Source organism: Tenebrio molitor, chromosome 1, assembly GCF_963966145.1.
Source record: "Tenebrio molitor chromosome 1, icTenMoli1.1, whole genome shotgun sequence".
Taxonomy (NCBI): Eukaryota; Metazoa; Arthropoda; class Insecta; order Coleoptera; family Tenebrionidae; genus Tenebrio; species Tenebrio molitor.
In genome coordinates, this window is record NC_091046.1 from 40,309,730 (window position 1) to 40,333,910 (window position 24,181).

General features: G+C 37.7%; 1 protein-coding gene and 2 non-coding genes across 4 annotated transcripts in view; 2 read left to right on the forward strand and 1 right to left on the reverse strand.

The window, feature by feature from the left end:
• The first annotated feature begins 1,190 nt into the window (after positions 1–1,190).
• Positions 1,191–1,263, forward strand: TRNAV-CAC (transfer RNA valine (anticodon CAC)). The gene has a single exon. It is a non-coding gene; the product is annotated as a tRNA-Val (tRNA).
• A 1,101-nt stretch (positions 1,264–2,364) lies between these two features.
• TRNAV-UAC (transfer RNA valine (anticodon UAC)) lies at positions 2,365–2,437 on the forward strand. The gene has a single exon. It is a non-coding gene; the product is annotated as a tRNA-Val (tRNA).
• Positions 2,438–13,909: 11,472 nt separating this feature from the next.
• The window catches only part of IRSp53 (Insulin receptor substrate 53 kDa), a 107,354-nt gene continuing 97,082 nt past the window's right edge, over positions 13,910–24,181 (reverse strand). For both annotated transcript variants that reach the window (XM_069045076.1, XM_069045071.1), the window contains exons 5-14: positions 22,409–22,470; positions 21,600–21,671; positions 21,337–21,474; positions 20,762–20,827; positions 20,513–20,704; positions 20,238–20,460; positions 19,937–20,186; positions 19,556–19,748; positions 18,420–18,856; positions 13,910–16,296 (exon numbers count right to left, since the gene is read on the reverse strand). In XM_069045076.1, the coding sequence (XP_068901177.1) occupies positions 14,910–16,296; positions 18,420–18,856; positions 19,556–19,748; positions 19,937–20,186; positions 20,238–20,460; positions 20,513–20,704; positions 20,762–20,827; positions 21,337–21,474; positions 21,600–21,671; positions 22,409–22,470 (3,020 nt within the window). In that variant the 3' untranslated portion in view covers positions 13,910–14,909. The remainder of the gene's footprint in view (positions 16,297–18,419; positions 18,857–19,555; positions 19,749–19,936; positions 20,187–20,237; positions 20,461–20,512; positions 20,705–20,761; positions 20,828–21,336; positions 21,475–21,599; positions 21,672–22,408; positions 22,471–24,181) is intronic.

Consider the following 24,181-nt stretch of genomic DNA (forward strand, 5'->3'; position numbering starts at 1 on the left):
TTTAGTAGAACGTTGTTTTACTTGTTTTAAATTAATAATAATATTGGATGATTCAGAATGATTATGGATAAATCTGGCAACTACATACAAAAATTTATGTGACAACTGTGTGGGTGAGGTAGAGTTGACATTTTATATGCGTGCATTTGATTTTTTTTCTACAATTGATCAAAAAACGGGTGTTTACGCATTAATTTCAGTGCGCAAAACACGCGTTTTTTTCACCGTTAAAAAAAATTTTTTTTTCACCGTTAAAAAAATTTTTTTGCGCACTGCGAAAAATTTCTGAGATTTCTAAAATTCAGAATAAACTAAGAAGAAAATTTTATTGAAACAATTATAACAGGCAAACAAGTCAACATACCTACTTTATTTTGATATATGAAAATTAAAGTTACAAGCAGAAAAATTACTTCCCGCTATAATTTCCGATTCGAGTGAACATCAATATTTTCTTTTATATTTAGAGTTGCCTTTAACATCAAAAAAAGGGACCACAATCTTCGACTTTTCCTCTAAATATGCTAACAGAACGTTTTCTGTTGTGTTACTAATTTTTTCGCAATCGCTTCATTAACTACTGCTTCTACATCATATTCAGAATCACTGGAGTCTTCCATGAGTCTGCTAACGTTCATTTTCACAGAATTTATAGAAAACACTTGGAAAGCGACACTTATTCAGATGACAGATTTATTTTCAATTTTTATTTACATTAGTAACTACGAGAACGAAAACCCGTGCAACGATAACTTAAAAAAATAATGCTGCCTTTTTTATGAATTCAATATTTTTTAATAATAAACTTGCTGTTTAAAGCTGTGCAATTGTAGAAAAAAAGTTGTTTATATTACGTACGCAAAGTCAGTTTTTTGAGCTTTCGAATGTATTTTTTGAAAAAAAACCTAACATTCTCAAGCTCAAAAAACCTTTGCTTTGCGCACTTAATATAAAAATAACTATTTATACCATTGCACATTGACTTGACAATTTTCAAAATTGTGCGAATATGAATTGTCAAAGAAATGTCAAATCTATCCTACCCACAGAGTTGCCACATAAATTTTGATACATAGTTGACATATTTATCTACAACTATTTTGAATCATCCAATAGTTAGTTGTCAGTTAGTTGTCAATTATTTTTTGTGAAAACCGGAGATTTTTATTACGGCAAAACGTTTTACATAAGGTTCCGTAGTGTAGCGGTTATCACGTCTGCTTCACACGCAGAAGGTCCCCGGTTCGATCCCGGGCGGAACCATGCCAATTTTTTTTTATTATTTAGTACCATTTTTCCATACTAGTACCGTTGATGGCAACGTAAAATCAACAAATTCAAGAATATCGAGTAAAATACCTAAATTTTAGTACTTTTAAAAGGGGTCGAAAATCAAATAAAATTTGTTAAGATAATGAAAAAAGATTGAGATTTTTAAAAACCTGTAGGATTTACTTTTCAACCAAAGTTGTACTAACACATCTACTCAGATTTAATTAAAGTACTATAAAAAAATTCTATAAAAAAAAATGCTAAAGAATTCTTTGTTTTGCTTCTTCTTCTGATTTTGTTTTTCCCAAACCTTGCTAGCGAATGCGCAATTTTTCTTCATTTTCTCATTCACACATTTTGTTCCTACAAAGCTAAATTGTATTTTCCTTCGTCGTCTCTGACAAGCTGTTCTATCAAATTTTCTCCTCTTCCCTTTTCTTCCTTTTCCCATAATTTGGTTAATTACGCGTGCATGCGGTCTTTTTGATTTTTCCAATGAGGCAGTTTGCTTCAAATTAGCAGTTCTTGTCCTTTACCTAAGTTAAAGAACATTTGCTATATCTCAAAAAGTGTGGTTCAATAAACCTTTATTAAACCACTGCTCAACACCAAAACTGTCTTTAATGCTCTTTAGAACAGACCAATACTATTTCTTTTGCTATTCAAATTTCGTTAGTGCTCCGAATTCCATTCAAAATAAGCCACTCTGTACAGCTAATGACATTCAACTTTCATGCCTTTCCTTGTTATTCGACCCGACAGCGCAATACTATTACTGCAATAAACATAAAAAACCAGCTGAAAAAGGAAAGGAATCCTATTACCAAGTCTGAAATAAAAATAAAATGGCGATATAGGAATAACCCTAAGGAACATATTTATCTACCTCCTTTTGCCGAATTCCTTACAGGAAACCAATAATTTCCTTGACAAAATGTTATTATCTTTACAACGAGAAGTTCCAGACCACCAATAGAGCAATTATTTTCTTCTGCACCTTTCCCCATGTATCAAACGAAACTAACTTTCACCGTTCCGGTTTCTAAATTATTTAAACATGCTGCTTTTTCAACTGGATTGTTGTTAACAACTGGTTCTGTAGTGTAGCGGTTATCACGTCTGCTTTACACGCAGAAGGTCCCCGGTTCGATCCCGGGCAGAACCACCATATCTTTTGCATACAGAATATTGTAATTTTTGACCTTCATACATCTCCGGAACTGCCATACCTAGAAAGCTATCGTTTCCCCGGAATGTCCTTTTTATTATTATTGGTCGAAAGATTTATGTAAAGTAGATACATTTCAATATCTGTTTTTCCACATCGTGGCTGAATCAGAAAAATACTTGCAAAAGTGTCCCAAAAACATTATTTTATTAAAATTCACACTCACAACCAATAAAACTACTTCGAAAACATTCAAGCGTTTGCTGTCTCTTCCGAAACACGGAAATATAGTCGGAAAATGCGTGATTTATTATAATTTGCCGCAGAAACTTGATTTAGTTCCTCTATAAACCCCGATGTCGTAAAGTTGTATTTTTTTGGGGATTTATAGCGGGAAACGCGGAAATATTAGAATCGTCCCGGTTTGAATATCTGGAAAATTAAGAGAGATACAGCTGTCTTAATGCCGGAGCAGTTTCAGAATTCCTTACTTCCGTAATTTTAGGCTTCATCTGGTGGTTTGTTGATTAAGATATTGTGACTGTCGCACTTCTTGTTTCGTTCCCTCTGAGCTTGTACTATTTGCTGCTGCTGTTACACAACCCTTCACCAGAAAATTCAGCAACGCTGAAGTAATTTACCCTCTTAAAGCAAATAACTACATAACAACAGATACAAATAAATGGAGTTATTCCTGGAGCAACAGGGACGAATTAACGAATTTAAAAGGATCTGTACACAAAAATGTGAATACAGGGTTATTCACGAATCTCTGAATCTCTTTTTGCCGCAACCCATTATACATATTGCAACAACTTCTTCATTTCAAATTTTGAAAATAATTATAACTGAATCCACGACGGCTCTTACCTCTTAGTTTTGTATCTTTGACATTATTTTACAGTTCTTCTAATAAAGACGAGAATTAAAATCTCAATATAGGCTGATTCAAATAACACAGTTTTAGTGCCTGAATTATTTTCAATTTTTTTTCCCAGCTCACGGATGATTTTGTTGTTGTGGAAATAAGCACGAGTCGCAAACGAGCACCTTATTTGAGAACAACAATAAAAACATGAGTGAAAAGCGAGGTAAAATTAATGGCAACTAATTCATGTGCACGAGGGTTCTACCGCCAAATCCCAAACTTTAATTAAGAGATTAATGTTCATTTTGTATATTTGGTTGTCTACCTATCGCGTTTAAAACTGATTTCAAGTTTTTTGTAATGTGATATTGAGAGAAAAAAAACTACTTATAAATGGAAATTAAGCGTTTCAATCCGTTTGTCAAGTGATATTAAGCGCTTAAAAATCAATTTCAAATAATTTGAAATCAAACATACACATGACCTTGAAATGCTAAATCGATCTCCATAAAGAAAAGCATGGGATTTTGGGACAGAATAGGCTTTATAATATAGTTACTAACAGACCAAGACCAAATAAATACTTGATGAAATTTATTTATCTTAAATATGTTCATGATCAAAATTCCTGGAAATTTTTGTTGTTGCTGTGACAGCCGTAGCAGATGCAAGTTTTTATTGAACTTTTACTGCAGACGTGACGATTTTTTACAATGTGCTTAAATATGTAGGCTAAAACAGTTAAAGAGTTAAGAGTTATCATAATTATTTACAATAACAAACAAGAACATCAGAGAGAATTTTCAGAATTTAAGAATTACATATTATTCTCTATTGACTGAACTGCTGTATTTTAATCGAGGACAATTTTAATTCTGCAGGGTTTCTGTGCAGGCTTTCCGCAGACATGCCGATTCCATTTCCATTTTCCATGAAAATAAGCTGTTGAGCTACGTGTGCAAACATTTATTGCACTGCATTCGCGTCAGGTGCGCGCTGAAAAATTGGATGTTCACACAACAATAACCATCTTGGCTGGTACTTTCTTTGCGCAAACAGGTCAGAATGAACGAACCTGAAAAATAATCGGCAAGGTTGCATTCTGCGAAATCTAGGAAACGCCACTCATCTTCACCGAACAACCGCAACATTTGCAATTCAAATTGACAAAGTTGCAAAGCCCCATTGTATTTCTACATTCAGTGGAATTTGCCATTCGCATATCTATTTCTAACTTTTGTTTATTAAATTTGTCTGAATACATAATTTGTTTTGACGCAAAGTCAACAGGGTGAAGGATGGGAAATTTGATTTGCGAGTTTGTCGAATGGATTTCTTTCTCGCGGTAATAACAGAGCCATCACAACAACTTCTACTAAAACTTTACTGCTTATGTATCGACGATGACAAGATAAACTTTACAATTCATGTTAAACTATTGCGATATTTTTCTTTGTTCAAATCATCAGCTATTTTCTACTGCACTGAAGAGAAAAAATACACTTTTATGAAAAATTCCACCTGACACTAGATTATCGTGACCTGAAATCTTATTCGATGCCTACATCTTTTAGGATAAAAGCGCTTTTGGGTAGATACATCATCCACGAAAAATTAGATCGACGTATAAACCTCACAAGAACATGATCACATCTGCATTTTATAAAGAACTGTCTTGGTGGAAATTTCAGAACAAAAAAATGTATTGTTTAGCACGCACCAAAATTGGATGCAGAGAAAAATTGTCAAACAAATGTTGCCTCAGATTTGATGTAAAAATGAGTGACATTTTGAAACAATATTTTTACTTGAATGGCAGAAATTACCTAGACCATATGTGCATGTTTTAGAGAAAAATTTGCTACAAAAATATAACGCTTGCCATATTATAGCTGTTATACAAGCTGATCAAAAAGAAATCAGAGCAGGCGTTGCAAAGTATTGGTCATGTCGTAGCGGAATTCTACGCAAATAACCGTTCAGCGCATGGGCCTAGACAATTTGTGGCCTCAAGCGCCACTTTATAACAAATCTTACCTCATAAATTTTAAACGTTGGAATTATAATTATGCATTTTATTATTATAATCAGATAACATTTTACATTCATAAAACGCTTGAAATTAAAACTTGCAGCGGAAATTTGTCTCATGTATTTTGTTACGTTTTAAGATGTATTTTTCTTAATTTGATCGGTATATTTTGTGCCACAATTTTTTGAAGTGGAGTTAATATCAAATATATAAATAATTTGACAAGAAAGGGCGAAACGAGCCGAAGTCTTAATATTGCCGGGATATTAGGTAATGTTAGGGGAGCACATGTTGCAAATGTTGTCACGTCTCGACACACCCTCCCGGCCGCAGCTTTGAGCACCCCACATGTCGTCCTTCAACCGACGACGCCAATATCACGCTGCTTTGTCAGAAAATGCACTTTCCCGATAACTTCTTTTAATATCCCCCATCCAGTGTGTCTTTATAGGTTTCCTACGCAATTCTTATACGGAATATGTGCTATTTGACGACTTACAACGACTGTCATTATTTGGGGGGGATCACGCTTTATCGTACATAAAAGAGATATTAAACCATTTTTCACAAATTCAATTAGGAAAGTCAATTTACTCCCCAGTAAAAATGCTAAAATCATACAGCCTCTCCTTCCATAAAGAATTGTAACAAACCGATTTTAATTAAAAATCTCATACCAGTGCGTTTGTCGTCGTGACGGTTGTAAACTCGAAGTGAATGTGAAGAGGCGTCGTTTAAAAATTTTCTGAAAGGGCAACCCTTGCAATGCCACCACCGGTGAAGTGACAAATAGGAGGTCGCCGCCACCGACTGTAGTAATTCACCTCAACGTTCTATATTCTCACATACACATTTATGTGTTCGCATAGCCACCAAATTTATTTCTTGCCCTTTCAACGGACCCAATCGCTCCTCTGTCAACACAATTTATTATTATTTACCTCAACACGGAAAACTTTGCTTGCCAACAAATTCACAACGAAAAGGAAAAATTAATATTGGACCTAATCAGGACTAGCTCCTCGAACATAACGTAACAGCCTTGAATCTTAGATTCTTGTTGAGTAATAATTTTATTTTATAGGGATAATGATGTCACAGCTCGCTGCGCTCGCGGGTGTACACTTCCCACTTGTCAAAAAGTTCACAAGTTTAATTAAAAATATTTATAAATGTGATGACACCAGAATATAAGAAAAGATACTTTCTTCATTTATGGTGATATACCTATAGGTTTCATAAGGTTTCTCTTAATTAAAACATATAATTGAAATATTTTTTTGTAATTTTATGAATCAACCTGCTCTGAATTTCCAACTGACTTCATTTTTCCATCTAAACATCCACGTTGCGATGCGCCACCTTGGGGCAAGTGCTATTTGTTTTGAATTGACGATATTCCACCCTTGCGAGTTATTACCCTGTTATTTGAATCAACTGACCGTATCAAATCGCGCAACCCGAGAATATCCAGTTAAATACTTAAATCTCTGTTATTTAATGCTAACGAACGTGTTTAGGGGATAACTCACTTTAACACGGCTCAGCTTCCTTTTACAATATTTATGTAGTATCTCTCCCTTCAACAACAATAGCTCAACTATCTAATTCCTGAAGAGTACACACTCCGGGCTATTATTACAGACCGATGTGCAAATTAACATAGATACTGCAGGAGTTGTCCGACCCTTCTACAATGCCCGCAACCCCGCAAACTTCCTTGAGTAATTTACACGAGCGATTTTTAATTCGTTCGCGTTTGGACCCAAAAACAAGAGGTCATTCCATTAATGAATAGTGAAAAACCGTGTAATTACAAGTCGGATTACGCGGTCGATTGATCAGCAACCGATAGTTGGGGTCGTCTGCAATTTGTGCACGGTGCAGACACTGCAGGAAATGGTGGACGGGCAAAGTATTGCAATAATTCACCAACTTCGTTTATTCCATGAAATTAATTTCAGACAATTAAAACTTTGATTGGATTTTTATGCAGTTGGGCATAAATAAGTACGCATTTCTTTGTGCGGTGGGCAGGTGTTGTGATAATTAAACTTGGCGGAGTTATGCCGGAAAAATTCGGTTGTAGATTGCGGCCGAGCCGCGTAAGGAGGATTTGGGAGTAATTTAAGGTTACCAGAAAATCTCTCCCACGGACGGTTACGCTCTGTCATAAATAACCTCTAACAATGGGTGACCTACCCCCAAATTGGAGGATCGCAACAGATAACTATTGTAAATTAAAATTTTGTTCTGTTGTATAATAGTGACAGCGCCGCGAAATGTTCCAATTTCGCGTGATTTACGTGAAGTATTCCAGTCTCCGGTGTATTATCCGCCACATTATACATCAATCGTTTGGTTCATCGAATGAAGAGCAGCGGAGGGTGGTGTAACATTAACCATAACCGCACTACACAGACCTCGGGGTGTTCCTATTACGGGCGACACAAAGGCAATTGACACTTAATCAATTCGCAATAAATTGCCAAACGGTCAATAGAGCTAGAAAACTTACAAACTCATAATTGGCCCCTGGAAAATTTATTGGCTGATTTGTCCCGCATTCCGGACAGGTGTTTTAGCGGCGCTTATTCAGTGTCGAAGCATGATTTAGCGAATCGTCGATATTTTTCAACCGAAATGAGTTTTCTAAGAGCACTGGCGAATCGGTATCCGTCAGATTTTCGTGCGATAATATTAAAGCCTTTTAAGCTGGCGCGATTGATCTCGACGTAAAATGCAAAATTTTACGAGCAAATAGAGATAACTCCCGATGAAAGATCAGCGGGAAGCAAAATCAAAGTGCTTGAGCAGCTTTACGGCAACCATCCATCCAGTTTCGTTTTCCGAGTATTTTGATAAAAAGCATATTGACCCCTGATAAAATTCTGTCGGTCAACGGAACAACGAAACGAGAAATGAAATAGGAATGTGATGGGGAGCACCAGACTTTTGCCATAAAAGAAACATTATTTATGTTTCAGATAGGAGGACCAGTGTAAACGTTGGTTGTCTTCACTGAATCTAACTTAATTAATTAATTCGCTAAATGAAAGTCCATATTTATTTCGAATTCGATTCGACCTCGTTCTTGGTAGAGAGTGAGCTTCATAAAATCATAAACCAGGTGTAATAGAATTAATCATAAATCAACGTGTTTTCAATCAGAAACATTGAAAAAACATAGAGAATGTGATATAATCGTTAAAATATTGCAGGTATGTGCGTTGTGATATAAATTCAAATAATTTACTAAAAATAATTAAGTGTCTACTTCATGCTCATTTTAAATCAAAACGGCGAATACTCAAAGTTTCACTTTGATATTACAAACGGTGTACATTAAATATGAATAAATATAAACTGAATTAAATATGAAATGGACACGTGTGAAGGTTAAAATAATATTAAATAACTTTTGACTTAATTAACTGTACATTTGTTCTAAATTACTATTTGCCAATTAATATACTGAAATAAAAACATACTTTTACACAATATCTATTTTAATTTACAACATTTTATACTAATTATCCAATTTTAATTTTTCAAAAAATACGAACCAATATACATATTTGATGCAGTCAACGTGAAAGTTCATTACTAGTTTTACAATTTTTTTTTTAATTCTAGAAGAATGAGGTGAAAATAATTATGAAATAATATTAGAAGAACATACTTTTCGAATATAAGGAAAATAAAGACAAGGTACCTGATAAGCCAGGAGTGGCGAAAGGGGAAAGGCTACAAAAAAAAGAAGACAATAATAAATACACAACTAGCAATTAGTGTTGTTTCATACTTTTAAACATTTTTTTTTCCAGAAAAAGACTGTATCGGGTGTTCATCTAAATTTCTCCTCAAAGTTAGTCTTGAAGAGTCGATTGTGAACGCACCACGGATTAGAGATCATGTTTTTACTCTGCAGACGAACGAATGATGCATTCACAATCGACTTTTCGACGCCTTTGAAGATAAATTTAAATGAACACCCGATATATTTCACAAACTTGGAAATTTGATTCGAAAATATTATATGAGAAAGAACTAAAGTGCCCGAATGTAAGTGTAAGCAGCGAGGACAATAATTAATGAAGGGTGAAGAGACACTTTAATCCAGTGGTGTTTTTTTTGCACGACCTAATGAATTTAATCATTTAGTCGTAAAAAAAATTACTACAATAGATTCTTTTTTGATTCATGCAAAATTGTAGAAATGAAGCCATTTTTTTCTGGCGTTGAAATTTTTTTTTTTTGTTTTTTGCGATCTAGGTTGGCAGAGCTATAGAGTGTAAATCAAAGAATGAATAAAGTTGGAAAATAAAGAATGTTTTAGATAGTTTTTAATATAGGACAAACTTTAGATTCTTGAGATTTCCTGGTTCTTACGATATTCCAAATCGAAATTTAAAATGCTTAATAGAAACGTATTAAAAATGGACAGATTAAAAAGCGAATCAAAATGTGATTAGTTTAACACCAATTTTGATCTGAATCGAATTGACTGGTTTAACTGGGGTGAAAAATTGGGATGTCTCAAGTACACATCAAACCGAACTCAAGGATCTTTAGCGAACGGTATCATTAGTATTGATTTCAGGGCATAGTGTTAACGTCTCTGTTTGGACGATAATTTATTGTTTCTCTTGCCCTTTCTGAACTTTTTCAGTTCTAAAGTCAAATAAATGGTAAGTACAACAAACCAGTCACAAAACGTATTGGTGCCAATGCGACTCTTCTGCAACTTTTAATTTTTAAACTAATTTACCTACCTGGTGTCTATCGTTGTTGTCTCCAGCATTCAGGACAGAGTCCGCAAGAGCTACCTCACTATCAATTGACCATTGATTTTGATTTGATTTAATAAGGGACCTGCTTTGCATGTGCAATTAGAAAAATTAGCCCATAATTGCCAAATAATAATGGCGGAAATGATTTTACTTTTAAAAATGTGAATTTAAAAAAAAATCTACTACGAGAAGTCGAGAACATTTATTACATTGTAGCGACAGCCAGAAAACAAAAATTCGAAAAAGTAAGGTTATGAAGTTGTTTTGTTGACGTTTGACTGACGTGTATAGCCGTGGTTCAACTTGCTACGAAAAATTTGAAGAAAATTTTATGTTAAACAAAAAATAAGTTGTAAAAGCTATAGTTTCTAGTTTTAAACATTATGTACATCACATTTTTAGCAACTAAAATTAAGTGTTCAAATGACGGAACATTAAGTGCAATATTAAGCATATCAGTCGGAGAAGGCATAGGGTTTCTTCTCCAAGGCCAAGTCGATTACACATTTTTTTTTATCACATTTCACATGATATTTATCCTTAGTTCAAAAGCTTCGAATATTTTCTTTACTTCAGAAATAAAATACTATTTGGACAATTTTGCAACAAACAACAATAGCTATTTATGTAACCAGTTAGGAAATGCGTTATTTTGTGTAACGAGTGGAATATTTGCGGGACGAGCGCAGCGAGATCCCGCAAAATCACACGAGTTACACAAAATTGCATTTCCTAACGTGTTACATACAAGATTTTTTCTAATTTTGACAAAAAAAAAGTTTCTTCAAACGTTAAACGAAGTAATGAATTTCATTAATAATAAATTATTATTGTGTTAAAATATCAAGTAGGTAAGTAGGCACGATTATTTTGCTTAAAAACACAAAATATAACAGTGTCAACTGGTGATACAATAAATTTTTCCTAACCAGTTAGGAAAGATTTTACTTTTCGTAACCAGTTACGAAAAGTGTGACGTTTCCAAACGTCAATTAATTTTGAAAAGTGTCACTTTATATGTCAAAATTAGAAAAAAAACATTTTTGTGTTTTAGTCGAAACTCCCAAATATGTACAGGATGTCCCAAAGTTGCGAAAAAGCTCTATAACTTGTTTGTTATTAAAGACATCAACTTTTTCTTTATTCTAGATGATAGCTACGCTTCTACTGCATATTCGGAAAATATTGCGGTATATATACAGAGTGTCCCAATTTTATAAAAACACTAAAGTTATGTTTTTTTAAATGGAAACCACCCAGTTTGATTTTATTTTTGAACTCTATGCTAAATTATGAATCAAATTTATACAGGTCGTTTTTACTTATCTGCCATCGTTTTTAATCAGTGGCGCTTTTTTTACCAGAATTTGGAATTGCAGGGGTCCCTTCGAAAATTCGTACCTTTCAAATCGTTGCACATAAATTAAAATGATTGACGCTGTTTGATTTCTGAATGTTTGCTGCATCTGCTGAGTGTTTACTCAACAACCTGCTTAGTCGCATATGCCTACTGCGATTTTTTAAACATAACGAATTAAAAATGTCAAAAACTCATTTTTTTCAAATGGCACCCCGTATTTATTATTGCACTGGTCGAAAGCTTTTTTTACAAGCTTTTGAACAATATAAGGTTTGTATAGTCGAATCTGAAAATTTTGGGTGCTATCCTAAAATCAATTTTTCCGTTAAAAAAACAATACAAAAATCTAGTAGGCCTAACAAAAGATAATCACACAATATGGTCACTCCATAAAGATGAATCAATCAACAAAACAGTGTTTAACAATTAAACATTTAATTATTTTAGTGATTTTTAGTAATTTTAAGATAGCACCCTAGATTTTCACATTCGGCTATACAAACCCTATACAGCTGGAAAGCTTGTCAAAAAAGCTTTCGACCAGTGCAATAATAAATGCAGAGTGCCGTTTGAAAAAAATGAGTTTTTGACATTTTTAATTCGTTATGTTTAAAAAATCGCAGTAGGCATATGAGACTAAGCAGGTTGTTGAGTAAACACTCAGTAGATGCAGCAATCATTCAGAAATCAAACAGCGTCAATCATTTTAATTTATGTGCAACGATTTGGAAGGTACGAATTTTTGAAGGGACCCCTGCAATTCCAAATTTTGGTAAAAAAAGCGCCACTGATTAAAAACGATGGCAGATAAGTAAAAACGACCTATATAAATTTGATTCATAATTTAGCATAGAGTTCAAAAATAAAATCAAACTGGGTAGTTTCCATTTAAAAAAACATAACTTTAGTGTTTTTATAATATTTGGACACTCTGTATATATACCGCAATATTTTCCGAATATGCAGTAGAAGCGTAGCTATCACTTAGAATAAAGAAAAAGTTGATATCTTTAATAACAAACATGTTATGGAGCTTTTTCGCAACTCTGGGACACCCTGTATGTATGTTTTTTTCAGTTTTTTCGAAAGGTCTAAAATTGTGTAAAATCTCAAAATCCTTCAATTTTCCAAATGCCAAGATGTAATTCATATTTACATATAGTCGTTTTCAATGACATCCGTGCTGTCAGTATGACAGTATGTTGGCATCACTTGCTGTTTCAGTTTAGTAATTTTGAATTTCCTAATTTGGCAATTTATCTTGACGCGACAAATTGACAAATTCAAATTATTATTTATCATTTCCGATAAAAAATGTAGTCTGATTCGGATTCCGAGGATGACTTCGTTGTTTAACCATGTTTTACACCATGTTGAAGACTGAGTTTTATCGTTTGTTGTTGACGTTTCACGAAATGTAAATTTTCTTTTACCATAACCTCAATTTCTTGTTTGACATTTTTTTAACTAGGATTTTCGTATACTCTGAATACTGGTTAATGGTTATGAATTTGTGTGTTCAATCTGCACCAACATATTAAAAATGACACTGACAGCACGGATGTCCTTGAAAACGACTATATCTACGCTATCATGCGATCACGTGTTTTGCTTAATGTCTCATGAATTTTTTCGTACTTGGGAAACGTCAATAGCTAAACCTATCGATATATTGACCATCACGAACCTTGACTTACTCAAAATGTCTAGTTAGAAAGCGAGTCTACGGATGTGAATTTCAGGTGCAAAGTAAATGATATATTTTTCCCGAATTCTGTTTTGTAATTATTCTTTCATATTATATCACTTTTAATTACATTTACATAAAAAAATCGCATATCTTAAAAGAAAATAGTGTTTGGTTTTGATAACCTTGTTAACTGTGAAAATAAAACCTTAAATTGGCCTTTTCGACCATAATTTGAGGATCTTTGGATCTTCCAGCTTTCTCTGCACTAAAAGTATTATTTTCGTTTCATGATTGCAACGGAATTGTGTCCAACTGCTTTTAGAAATTTATCACTCCAAGCCAACACGTTCCATGATTTAATTTATGAAAGTGCAAGTTTTAGACATCCATGAAACAACATTTTATCTTTTCAAGGCACCTGTTGTAGGTTATTAATGCTTTCAAATTGGTACTTTAATTAATTTAACGAAAACATCTTTTCGTTTCGCCGTTTTTTCATGAGATAAATGAAAAGAGCTTCATTCATTTACAACCACAAAAAGAATGTAAACTTGACTAGATTAACGTAATTTTTTAAAGTGTCGGACATGCTTCAACATTTCCTGCGGTAATTAAGCACTTTACATCAAACCTTAATACTTTCCTGGGAGCTTTTTATCTCGGAAGGTCTTCAAATTTGGTCGTGAACGACCGGGAGGTGAAAATAAGTGAAATAAAACTTTAGAAAACAATATAAATTTTTATTAATATTAAAATGATATACAATTTAAGTGTAACAATAATAATTACTGTTCCTATATAAAACAAAGTTAGGTATGTTATACGGCAGACAACAACAGCTATGTTATGATTATTTTATTCTAACAAGTATACGGATAAAAGGACTATGTTACATTTACTCAAGTCCTATCCTAGAACCCCTGCCTTATATATTTCGAGGTAAATACTCCTACGAATATGATATATTATTAATTTATTAATTAGTACTAACATTATGACTAAACAAAATGGACGGTCAAATGACTTAATTAAAAGAATGAAGGTACATAATTTAATTGTCCTATAAAAAATACTTAGCTAGTAGTAAAAGTAGCAAATTATATAAAACCAGTGGCAGTATGTACAGTTTTGATATTTACATAATTTTCAAACTTACTAATATAATTGCATTAGCATAACACACTACGAAAATTTAATAAGTTTATCACAGTCTCTCGTTTTCACTAACTATTAAGAATTTATCTTAAGAGCAATTGAGCTGGCGGCATCCTCGACTTCACTCATCCTCCCTACTCCTGACAAATTATTAATTTCGAATAGGTACAAATTATGAAGCAAATACAGTAGTAAGTTTGTATTCAATTCGATCCTTATTGCACCATCCCAACCACCAAGTAGATATGTACAAAATAAAAATTGACGTGGAAATAGAAGAAAGTACTTATGTACAAGCCTAACGTACGATAAATGATTGAGTAGCATATGGTATTTACATAACATAGTCGTAAAAAACTTATATAAAAATAATTAAGACTAGCTTACGTTGTTGGCAATATATTACGCAAGAAGATTACTCTAAGATAAGTGAAGCGGTTCGATCTGTGCTAGGGTTAGTTTTGCGCAGCTTAATGGTAGCAAAGTTGTTAGACCTGAAAAAGACCCAAACCATGAGAGCGTGCAGTAACATAGACAACATGCAAATAATTTAAGAAAAGAAGAGAATATTTTATTTGCGGGCGGAGGCGTCGAGCCCCCACAGGTCGTACCACGGCCCGTACATGTTCCCGTTATGGGGCGACTTCTCGTCGTACTTGGCCCCGTACTCGGGGTTCTTGAGGCGCTTCTGCAGCGTCTCTCCGTAATCCATCAGCCCCACGTCCTCGTGCTTCGAGCTGTTGTTGCTGTTGGTCTTGGCCAGCTTGGTCCTCGGGATGAACTGTCTGTTCTCGACAGCATCCGACATCTCGTCGTTGGCCGAGTCGTAGTACTTGAGCTTGTCCCGCTTTTCCGACTCCGAGTTCGATCGTCTGGACACGATCCGGCCCTCCACGTCCGAATCGATACTCTCGTAACTCGGCCGTCCTCGCTTCTCCTTTGAGCTATTGCGTTTGTTGGAGTCGGCATAATAGCGCCGCTTTTCCTGGGCGTTGCTTTCTCCGCTCCTTTTATTGTGATTTTGGGTGTAATATCTGTCGTTGTCCTGGCGCTCCTTGTCCTCCGCGGGGGACTCCCTCCCGAACGTCTTGAAGCTGTGTCGCTTCTCGTTGTACTGGATTATGTCGTCGAGGCTCTCCTTCTTGTCGGAGCTGTTGCGGAGGTTCTTCTCCGCAACAGAGTTCCGCATCTGGCCGTTGCTCGGCGAGAACTTGCTCGACTTGGACAGCTTCTCCAGCTTCTTGCCGATCTCGGCCACGTTCGGGAAGTGACCGTCTTGCTTGTTCACGTTCTGGTCGTCCACCAGGATGCAGTCGTACGGGTCATCGCTGGTTACCTCCGATTCCGAGTCGGAATCTGGACCAGACGAGTCGTTGTTGTACTGCTGCAAGATGTTCTTGCGGTTCACGGTCTTCATCATGAGGCCGTCGCCGTCGTCGTCGTAAAACTGGTCATCAAGGTTCTGCTTGTTGCCGCGCTTTTGGTAACCGTACTCTTCGTTCTCCAAGTCAGGGTGCCGAGGCTTGTCCCTGAAGCTCTTCCTCACGTTCTCCACGTTCTTCCTCGCTTGTTCCTTCTCGTTCCTGGTCTCTGACTCCTGATTCTGATTTGCGTTGATCGTCCTATCAGAATCGTTAGACCTGTCGCGACTAGGTCTCTTGATTCGCTCCTGACTGTTGAATTTATTCTTGCGCTTTGCCTTCTCGTCTTCCACATCTACGAGATCTCGGTGTCTCCACAAAGACATACCTTCCAAGATCTCGTTGTCGGAGCTGTTCTTACCAAACTTCCAAAACGATTTAGTCCTTTTGACTATCCCTTTCCTTTCTCTCGACAAGTCTTGGTCGTCAGACATGTAATATCTGTTATCAATCAAATTGCCCTGACTGCTCGCTTGCCTTACATTCTTTTTCATTGTGTTATTATTGTCGTCACTGTTTGGTTGACGATGTAATCTTCTGTGGTGGTAACAACATAATACATCAAACAGACAAATACGCAAATGCTCTAACTGTAAACAATCGATACAAGATCAGGCAGTTTACTTCAATAACTGGAGAGTCCATTCCCAGAAAAGATCACCGTGCAATTCTTTCGTTAGATTTATTTACGTTGAAATCAGAACAGATTTTTGCAAAAGTGATTGTTTCATTTGCACAATTCAATAAACATCGCCATTTCCTCTTGCCCTCGATTCTGAATCAACTTTTCATTAAATCCCGAATGTCATTAGACAACCTTGGAAGAAATCCACACAAGACCACGAATCAAGTACAGCTCCCCTCGTTTCCATTTTTAATTTAAAAAAACAAATATTTGCAGCGGGGTCCTCGCTACAATTGTAAAAAGCTTAATTGGTTTCTGAATTTCTGGTTGTCAAGTCACGTTGCTGTTAAGTGTCAACGCTTCCGCCTCTAATGGTGCGGTTCTGTGCAAACCTATTACCAACCGTGACCCAGTTTATAAGTTCATTCCAGCTAGTTGAAAGTGCGGTTAAAGATAACAATTTTGCAAATAGACACGCATGTACGGGTTTTATTACGGTGGCGTTATGAGACGTCACATGTGAGACATTGCTGTATTAAACCCGGCTTAAGATTGTGCGATTTGTCACCTGAAATGGGGCTGGATTGTGGTGCAGATTTTTAGAAAGTTCTGATTTCAACGTTCGAGTGAGGAACAAAGCAAAGTACTATGTCATCGGCATGCAAAAAGTCAACTGAAGAGGTAAAAAATCGGTTAATAGTGCATATCCGCGGAATATCGAGAGAAATCGTTTCCGTAGGATTGGACGCTGGCGTATGGCCGATATCTAAAACAACAGAATTGATTGTTACTGCAATTTCGGCTAAATGTGCAATTGAAGTAAACGCCTAACCGAGTTGTTGCGATAAATCGCAACAGGACGAGGTCTTATCGGGACAAATAGGGCAAAATAATGGCCGCAGTGGCTAATCGCACAGCCCGAAGTTTCCTAAGCTAATTGCACAGTCCCCTGATTCTTCTGCGGATATGTTAATTCTGTTGTTGGAAAAGTTCGAGTGAGGCGTGACTGCACCGACATCAATTTAATCTTGTCCATATTTGTTATTAATGGTGATAAACTAAATTGTAAAATGGAAATTCCCTCTGTTTTACTGCGTAATCCGTTTAGTTTATAGTTTTTTGCAAAGCTGATTAAGTCGTAAAGTACAGAATTCAGCGGAAGCTCTTTGTTTGTTCGCTCCTGCGGTACACATTTTAGCAAAAAATGCACCAACCAGAAGCTATAACTGCTTTCATAAATGCAGATTGTTCGGGAATTTTTTTCCATCAAAGAATTGTCAGTTTTGTTGGTGGGAATTAAATAGATGATCAGGGAAAACGTAAAGCAAAATGTCAAATATTGGAAAAAGCGAAAGAAGTCTTTGAGTGAGATACGTAAAGCACAAATTAGAAGTGGAGTGAAATATTTGAGATATTTCTTTGAAATTGGAGTAGCTAGATATTATTATACTCGTTTCTGAGTTCGATGCCGGTAAGTCGTAAAACCGGGTTGTCACAAATCGGCTTAACACACGCACATGCAAATTTCTTTTGTCGGGAAGATACTTGCACTCGGCACACGTTAACAAATTGGGCATCCTCGTTCTGAAAGGTTTGTGCGGGCGTAAGAGTGAGAAAACATTATGTTTGGAGGATGCCAAGTAACGGATAGTACCTACTTTAGAGCAGGAAATCCAAAAAGTTGAATTGTAACATTTTAATACCAATAGAATGGCCTAGGCTTATTCATGAAATGTTTTGGGTTAGCGCTTCGGTTGTTTTACGACTCACCGGCATCGAGTTCAGAAACAGAGTATAGTAAGACATTCTAGAGCAAAATTAAATGATTTAGGTCCAACTGTAATTTTTTAATATGCTTTCGAGTCTTGCCGACGCGTTAGGAAACTTCAAGCTGTCATTCTCCCGCTGGCAACTCCCCCGCCGATTGCACAAATTCCGGTTGGCGCCCATTTGCCTGATTTGCCCCAACTCCCAACAAATTTGTCCCAGCGAAGTACGCCTAACTGAGCAATACCAATCCACGGACATTACTTACCGGGCGGGCAATTTAGTCTGTCCAGGAATGGAGTCGTCATCAGAATAATCAATTTCCGGTTGCGGCGGCGGATCATTGCTGAACCCGGAGTCGTTGCTGCTGTGCAACGACACGTTTCCGACCGGACCGCCGATCTTGCCTCCTTTGCTTTGCAAATGCAGCGGCAGCGGAGCGCCTGCCGTCGGCCGGTCGGCCCTCGCTGGCTGGGGGTGGGTGGAGTACGCCCCCGTCGGCGGCGTCGTGAAGTTGAAAGTCGACGCCGACGACTTGATGCCCGTCTGGTACGGCGACTGGAACGTCGACGTGTCGGGGTTCGACTTGAAGTTGGCGCTTTGCGACTGGGGGATCCCCGTCTTCTGGTACGGCAGCGACGGGGTCGGCACCGGGGCAGGCAGCGCCGGGGGCGGGATGTTGTTAGAACCGATCGCTCGCCGAATCTGAAACAGATAAACACATATTGACACACCGAAAACAGGAGAACAAAAAATCACAAATTAACAATCAAAATTACGTCGCAATAAAATGCGATGTGTTGACTGGAAATATCGCGTGTTTAATGAAATCCTGGCCTGGGAATGCGTTGGAACCGTCAATTACGCTTTTTTAAAGCGTAGATTAACTGAAGCATGTTGACAGCTAACCTAAAATTTAGAGCCAAAAAAATCTTTCTTTTCTTCTTTCTTTGCACTGTTTTACATTAAAAATAGAACAACTTAACGATTCCTATTCTCGAAGCAAATATCTAAAGACACCCTGAAAACACACATATTCATTTATGTCCCGATTAAACATAAACATCATTCGTGTCAAACGGCGGGAAATTCAAAATTTACACTGTTCTAACCGGTTTAATTTTTCCAACGCTTACTCAGCTCATGATTTCATTTGAATGCGGGATACAATCTCCCTGGAAAATTATTCTCCCAGTGGAAAATCCATGTGTTGAACGCATTCATCCCTTCGAGTGAATGCAGGTGCAAAAGGATCAAGTGATAAATCAGTAAAAATCTAAACCGACTGGGGTATCAATAAACGATCCATAACGGGGTTCGATCGTCGGCAGAGGATCTCCTAAGACGCAAGCTGAATAAATCTATTTGAAGCGCCATATGTATGCAGCTCTGGCTCTACTCTACCTGTTTAGCGTTATTGGAGGATCTATGCAAATGCAGGGTGTCGCCGAACATACGAGGGGCTGGCAGTTCTAGTGTCGAATTGTTACCCGAAGGGGTGGCCGATCCCCCCGGTGACATCAGGTTGCCGCCGTTCGTGGGGGTTTGTTGGATCTGGTGAACCGATCCACCTGCATCACTTCGGTGAGCCGGCGATCTGCAAACAAAGGGGACAAATGTTAACACACAACCCCACTTCCTTATCCGTTCGCCCTCTGACGGAAAACAAATACATTCGCAAGAATAACTGGCAGAAAGCGTCACCACGCGCGGCGCAATCTACCTAGAAGAACCGTCATTCAAGAGGTTCGAGAGGTGTATTGCGAGTTATCGGGAAGTACTCACGAAGTAGGATCATCCAGGAGCTCGGTGTATGCTAATGGGAACCATCCGCTGCATTGTGTCCTCAAGTTCTCCCCGAATTGCCAGCCCTTATTCCGCTCTCCTATCAGCGCTATAAGATCTCCTTCAAGAAAACTGAGTTGATTATCTCCACTTGATAAGTAAGCATAAAGTGCTCGAGCTAGTTGCGTATCCCACTGGGGCGGCGGAGGGACCGCCATCGATTTAGGCCTGCGACTGGGAGTGTGGCCGTCTGCAAGAAGATAAATCTGAGTCGGACGTTGGCAGCATTGAGAGCGCTCACCTTGAGCAAGTGAATGTGTCGAAGAATTTAAATTATATTCTGATTTGGCCCTGGATAACGTCGTCACCGGGGAGCCCACGTCGCCTATGGAGCGTATATCTAAACAGGACGCGTCCATGCTCTTAGTCTTCCTCAACTGGGAGCTAATACTGATCCTATCGTCTTCGAAATTGGGACTTCTCGGGTTCGAGTACACGTCCTCGTCTTGCCAGACAGATATTTGCTGGAAACTTTCCCAATCAAGTCGGTATTGTAACGATTATGAAAGTGATTACCCTCAGTCTGTTTGTGAAAATATTTTCCACCGACTCCGGCAGATACTCCCTTGTCTTGGCAACTTCCGACCATTTGTCCAAATTCTGTTGGTACGCGGCCAGTCCTTGATTATGATAAGATAAATAATGTTTAGCCAGAGAACACTGCCTTTCAAGAACGAATCCGTAGCGGCGGCGCTCTTGGGTCATCGCCTGAAACCCCCCAGACGTGGCAATATCAATCTCATTTGAATCGAAATTCCAACTTACGTTCTTAAGACTCTGTTCGCAGAAGGCGTCGAGCTTCGTTTTCTCCTCTTCGAGCACTTGCATGTTCTGAAACAAAATCAAAACACTAAAACAGACGCCGCTCTATTCCTCAATTCCCACTTTGTCGACTCTAGGACACCTGCTCGACTTCAAACATACAAATCCTATCACGTTTCTTAAACGTGCCAGCAAAATAGGAAAGACAGACACATTTGCACGGAAATTGCGCTGACTATGTCTTCGTTTAAACAACATTTTCAAATCAACGTAACGAAAATATCAGAAAAGCAGAGCAGCAAAAAGGGTTGCAGATGAAATTATGAAAATCATCATACAGATTATCTAATCACAAACGTTTTTTCTCTTCTGTTGTGTGTTATTAAATTTTTAAAAATGATATGGTTTTATGGCCCCTTGATTTTAGACAACCAAATAATCACATCTTTACTTTATATAGTATAGTATAGTTACGCTGTGCACTGTAGGTGGCACATTTGACAATAACCTTCGATCTAAGAAACATTTATAATGACGCTGTACTTTCTCAAGCTATTTTTTTAATTTTTTTTTCTTACCTTCAGCTCTTTATCCATAGCCAGTCCGGTTTTTTGCGACGTCCTCGACTTCTTGCGCTGCTTCTTCATCATCGCGGCGGCCTTGCTGTAGGTCTCGGACCTCTGCTTGTGCTGCTGAAGGAACCGCTTCTGTTCGGACTGGAACAAACAAGTTTTAATTCGGTGCTTTCGGCGACCGTGCTTAAACTTGGCACTGACGCAGATGCAAATCGGAAACGAGCTTATAAGTTGATCGAAGTTTAGGAATAATTTTGTTTAATTACCTGCACAACTTTGGTATCCTTTTCCAGATTGGTCTCGAGTGGGACGAGTAAGTCGACGTAAAAAGCTTTGAGCTGAAAATGTTCATAAATAAAATCAAAAGGAAACACTCTGTTTACATAATTAATACAAATGTAATCGAATATTCATTTCCTGTTTAACGAAAAGCAAATATTAATTAGCAGCGATTACACGAAAGTTAACGTAAACACCAAAACTGGGGCGCATTCGTTGATTACTCAAATAGCGTTAGGCATTTCCCTGAAAAACACCCTCTCCTGAGGAGAAAAATCAGAGTTTGCGGAAAATTTAAATTCCGGGGCCATCATACGCATTCATTGGTCGACTGGTATAAACAAGCAGTGACGAAATCGATGTCTCGCCTTTAAACACGTGCTCGAAAATTGGACTGTTTTTTGTAGGAACCCCTTGCGTGCAATTTGCACCCCACGAAGAGTTGCCGACTGTCAGGCTGTGGCAGCCAAAGGAATTATGAGTGTTTTTGCAACGTCCAGGCCCTGGTTTTACTGTAATTTTATTCGCGGTTTTATTTAGAATGTCCGCTTTGGAGGACAGGTCTCACCCCAACCGGTAACACAATTATCTGCTGAATTAATTATTCGCCACCTCCACTGTTTTAATTTCACTTACCTTTGTACACAACAGGATAACTGCGGAATTTTGTTCGCGCTGTTTGAAACCGCCAGTTTTCAACTTGCGCTTCCACACACCACACTTTATTAATTGATCGCCCGGTTCTCTTTTGTTGACTTTCGATTAAAAAATTCGCGGCTCGATTGTCTCTACTTACAATGTTCATTTGCTGGTCCTGGATCTCTTTGTACACCTCGACGATTTTCATGAGCGCAGCACCTGGAACAAAAACGCACTCTGAAAAATCCTTTCATTTAATATTGAATAGTTTTTTGAAGCGAAAACTTCTTTAGGCGCACCACGACATTATTCCCGGGCAGTGAATTAGTTTCACCGTCGCGCGTCACGTCACACGCTCCGAGGTGAAAGGCTCATTCGAGTTTGGCCGAGGGAGCGAGAAACAGTCATATTTTGAGTGGAGATTTTAATATCCCTAATTGATTTCTCAAGTGAAAACTTCTTTAGGCGAACCGCGATGTTATTCTCGGAAGAAAGGATACATCTTTCATTCCCTCCTGAAGGGGGGCGGGCTGCTGAGGCTTTCCAGAGCCTTTTCAGCCACACTGACGGGAAGATTCGGGATGGGTACGGTGAGGATGGGTGCGGAAGGAAGGTGGTAGGTACTGAGAGGTTGATACTGACCCAGCATTTGCCTTATCTGTGATATGAGACATACCACGATGTGATGGTGTGAGGAAACCTCTGAAAAAAACCCACACCTAGTCAGGCGGCACCGGGGTTAGAACCCGGGACCTACCGAATGTAAAGTGGCGCGCTAAGCGCTTGGCCACAGTACTCGGTGTTATTCTCAGCCAGTGAAATAGTTTCACCGTTACGCCGTCACGCGTCATGTCACACGCTCCGAGGTGAAAGGCTCATTCCAGTTAGTTCGCGGGAGCCGAGTTTAACCGAGCTAGGGTAAAAACCAGGAATTCCGCAATTTATAATCACATTTTTCATCAGCACAAAATGGGCAAAATAATAAAAAGCTCCCTCAACCAAATCTAAAATTTTAAAAGCACTTTGGAGAAAGTTAGAGCTTTCGCTAATAAGGAGTAAGTTTTAATGAATGTAGTCTGTCATATAGCATAAATAAAACAGTATTTGGAATTTTTGTTTGTTATTCAATTTCCTGCGACCCGTTGTAGAAAAACAAGCGAATACGTTTCTTGCTAAAAATATAACAAACATGTTCTCTCCGGATGAATGCCCCGGCAAGAAATTCCAATTTGAAAGCGGCGAGCAAACATCGAACCGTGAAATTCATGCAAATTTTCCGATTTGTTTTAATTGATAACTAATGAATCGATCTTCAGAAGAGCGTGATAGATAACCGGGGAAACATGCAATTTGTTAGCTGGCGAGAGAATCAAGAAATTCCGAAACGGTGTAATTATCGTGGCATGTAAAGCGTAATAACAGTCCATCGAATTGAATTTTCATTAATCACGACCGGTCCACATTAACTGTGCCATGCCATTTTCATTAATATCTCGAATTCAATAAATGACAACACCGGATGCTACCATTTTCGTTTGCGCCGACCGTAAACTAATCTAATAACGTGAATTAAACATAACGCGAAAGATTAGCTGTTTGTTTTGCGGTTTATGCGTCAAAAACGTGTTTAATATCGGGTATTGAAACAAATTCTTGCCGTGTATTACATATTTACATTTTTACATCAAACACAACAATGTTTGCATGTGGGAGACGGAAGCATCATAAATCCGGGGATTTTTTCAAATCCCTCCGGTATTTCAGTGGGAGCCACTATACATGTGCGGCATAGCTATTATGGCCTAAACCTGCACATCCACTTCCAAACGCTTCTTTTTCCTTTCAGAATTAAATACATAAATCCTTTATTTCCAACGAATTCCCAACACCAAATCACACCAACTACCAGACCTACTAAAACAATAGCCCA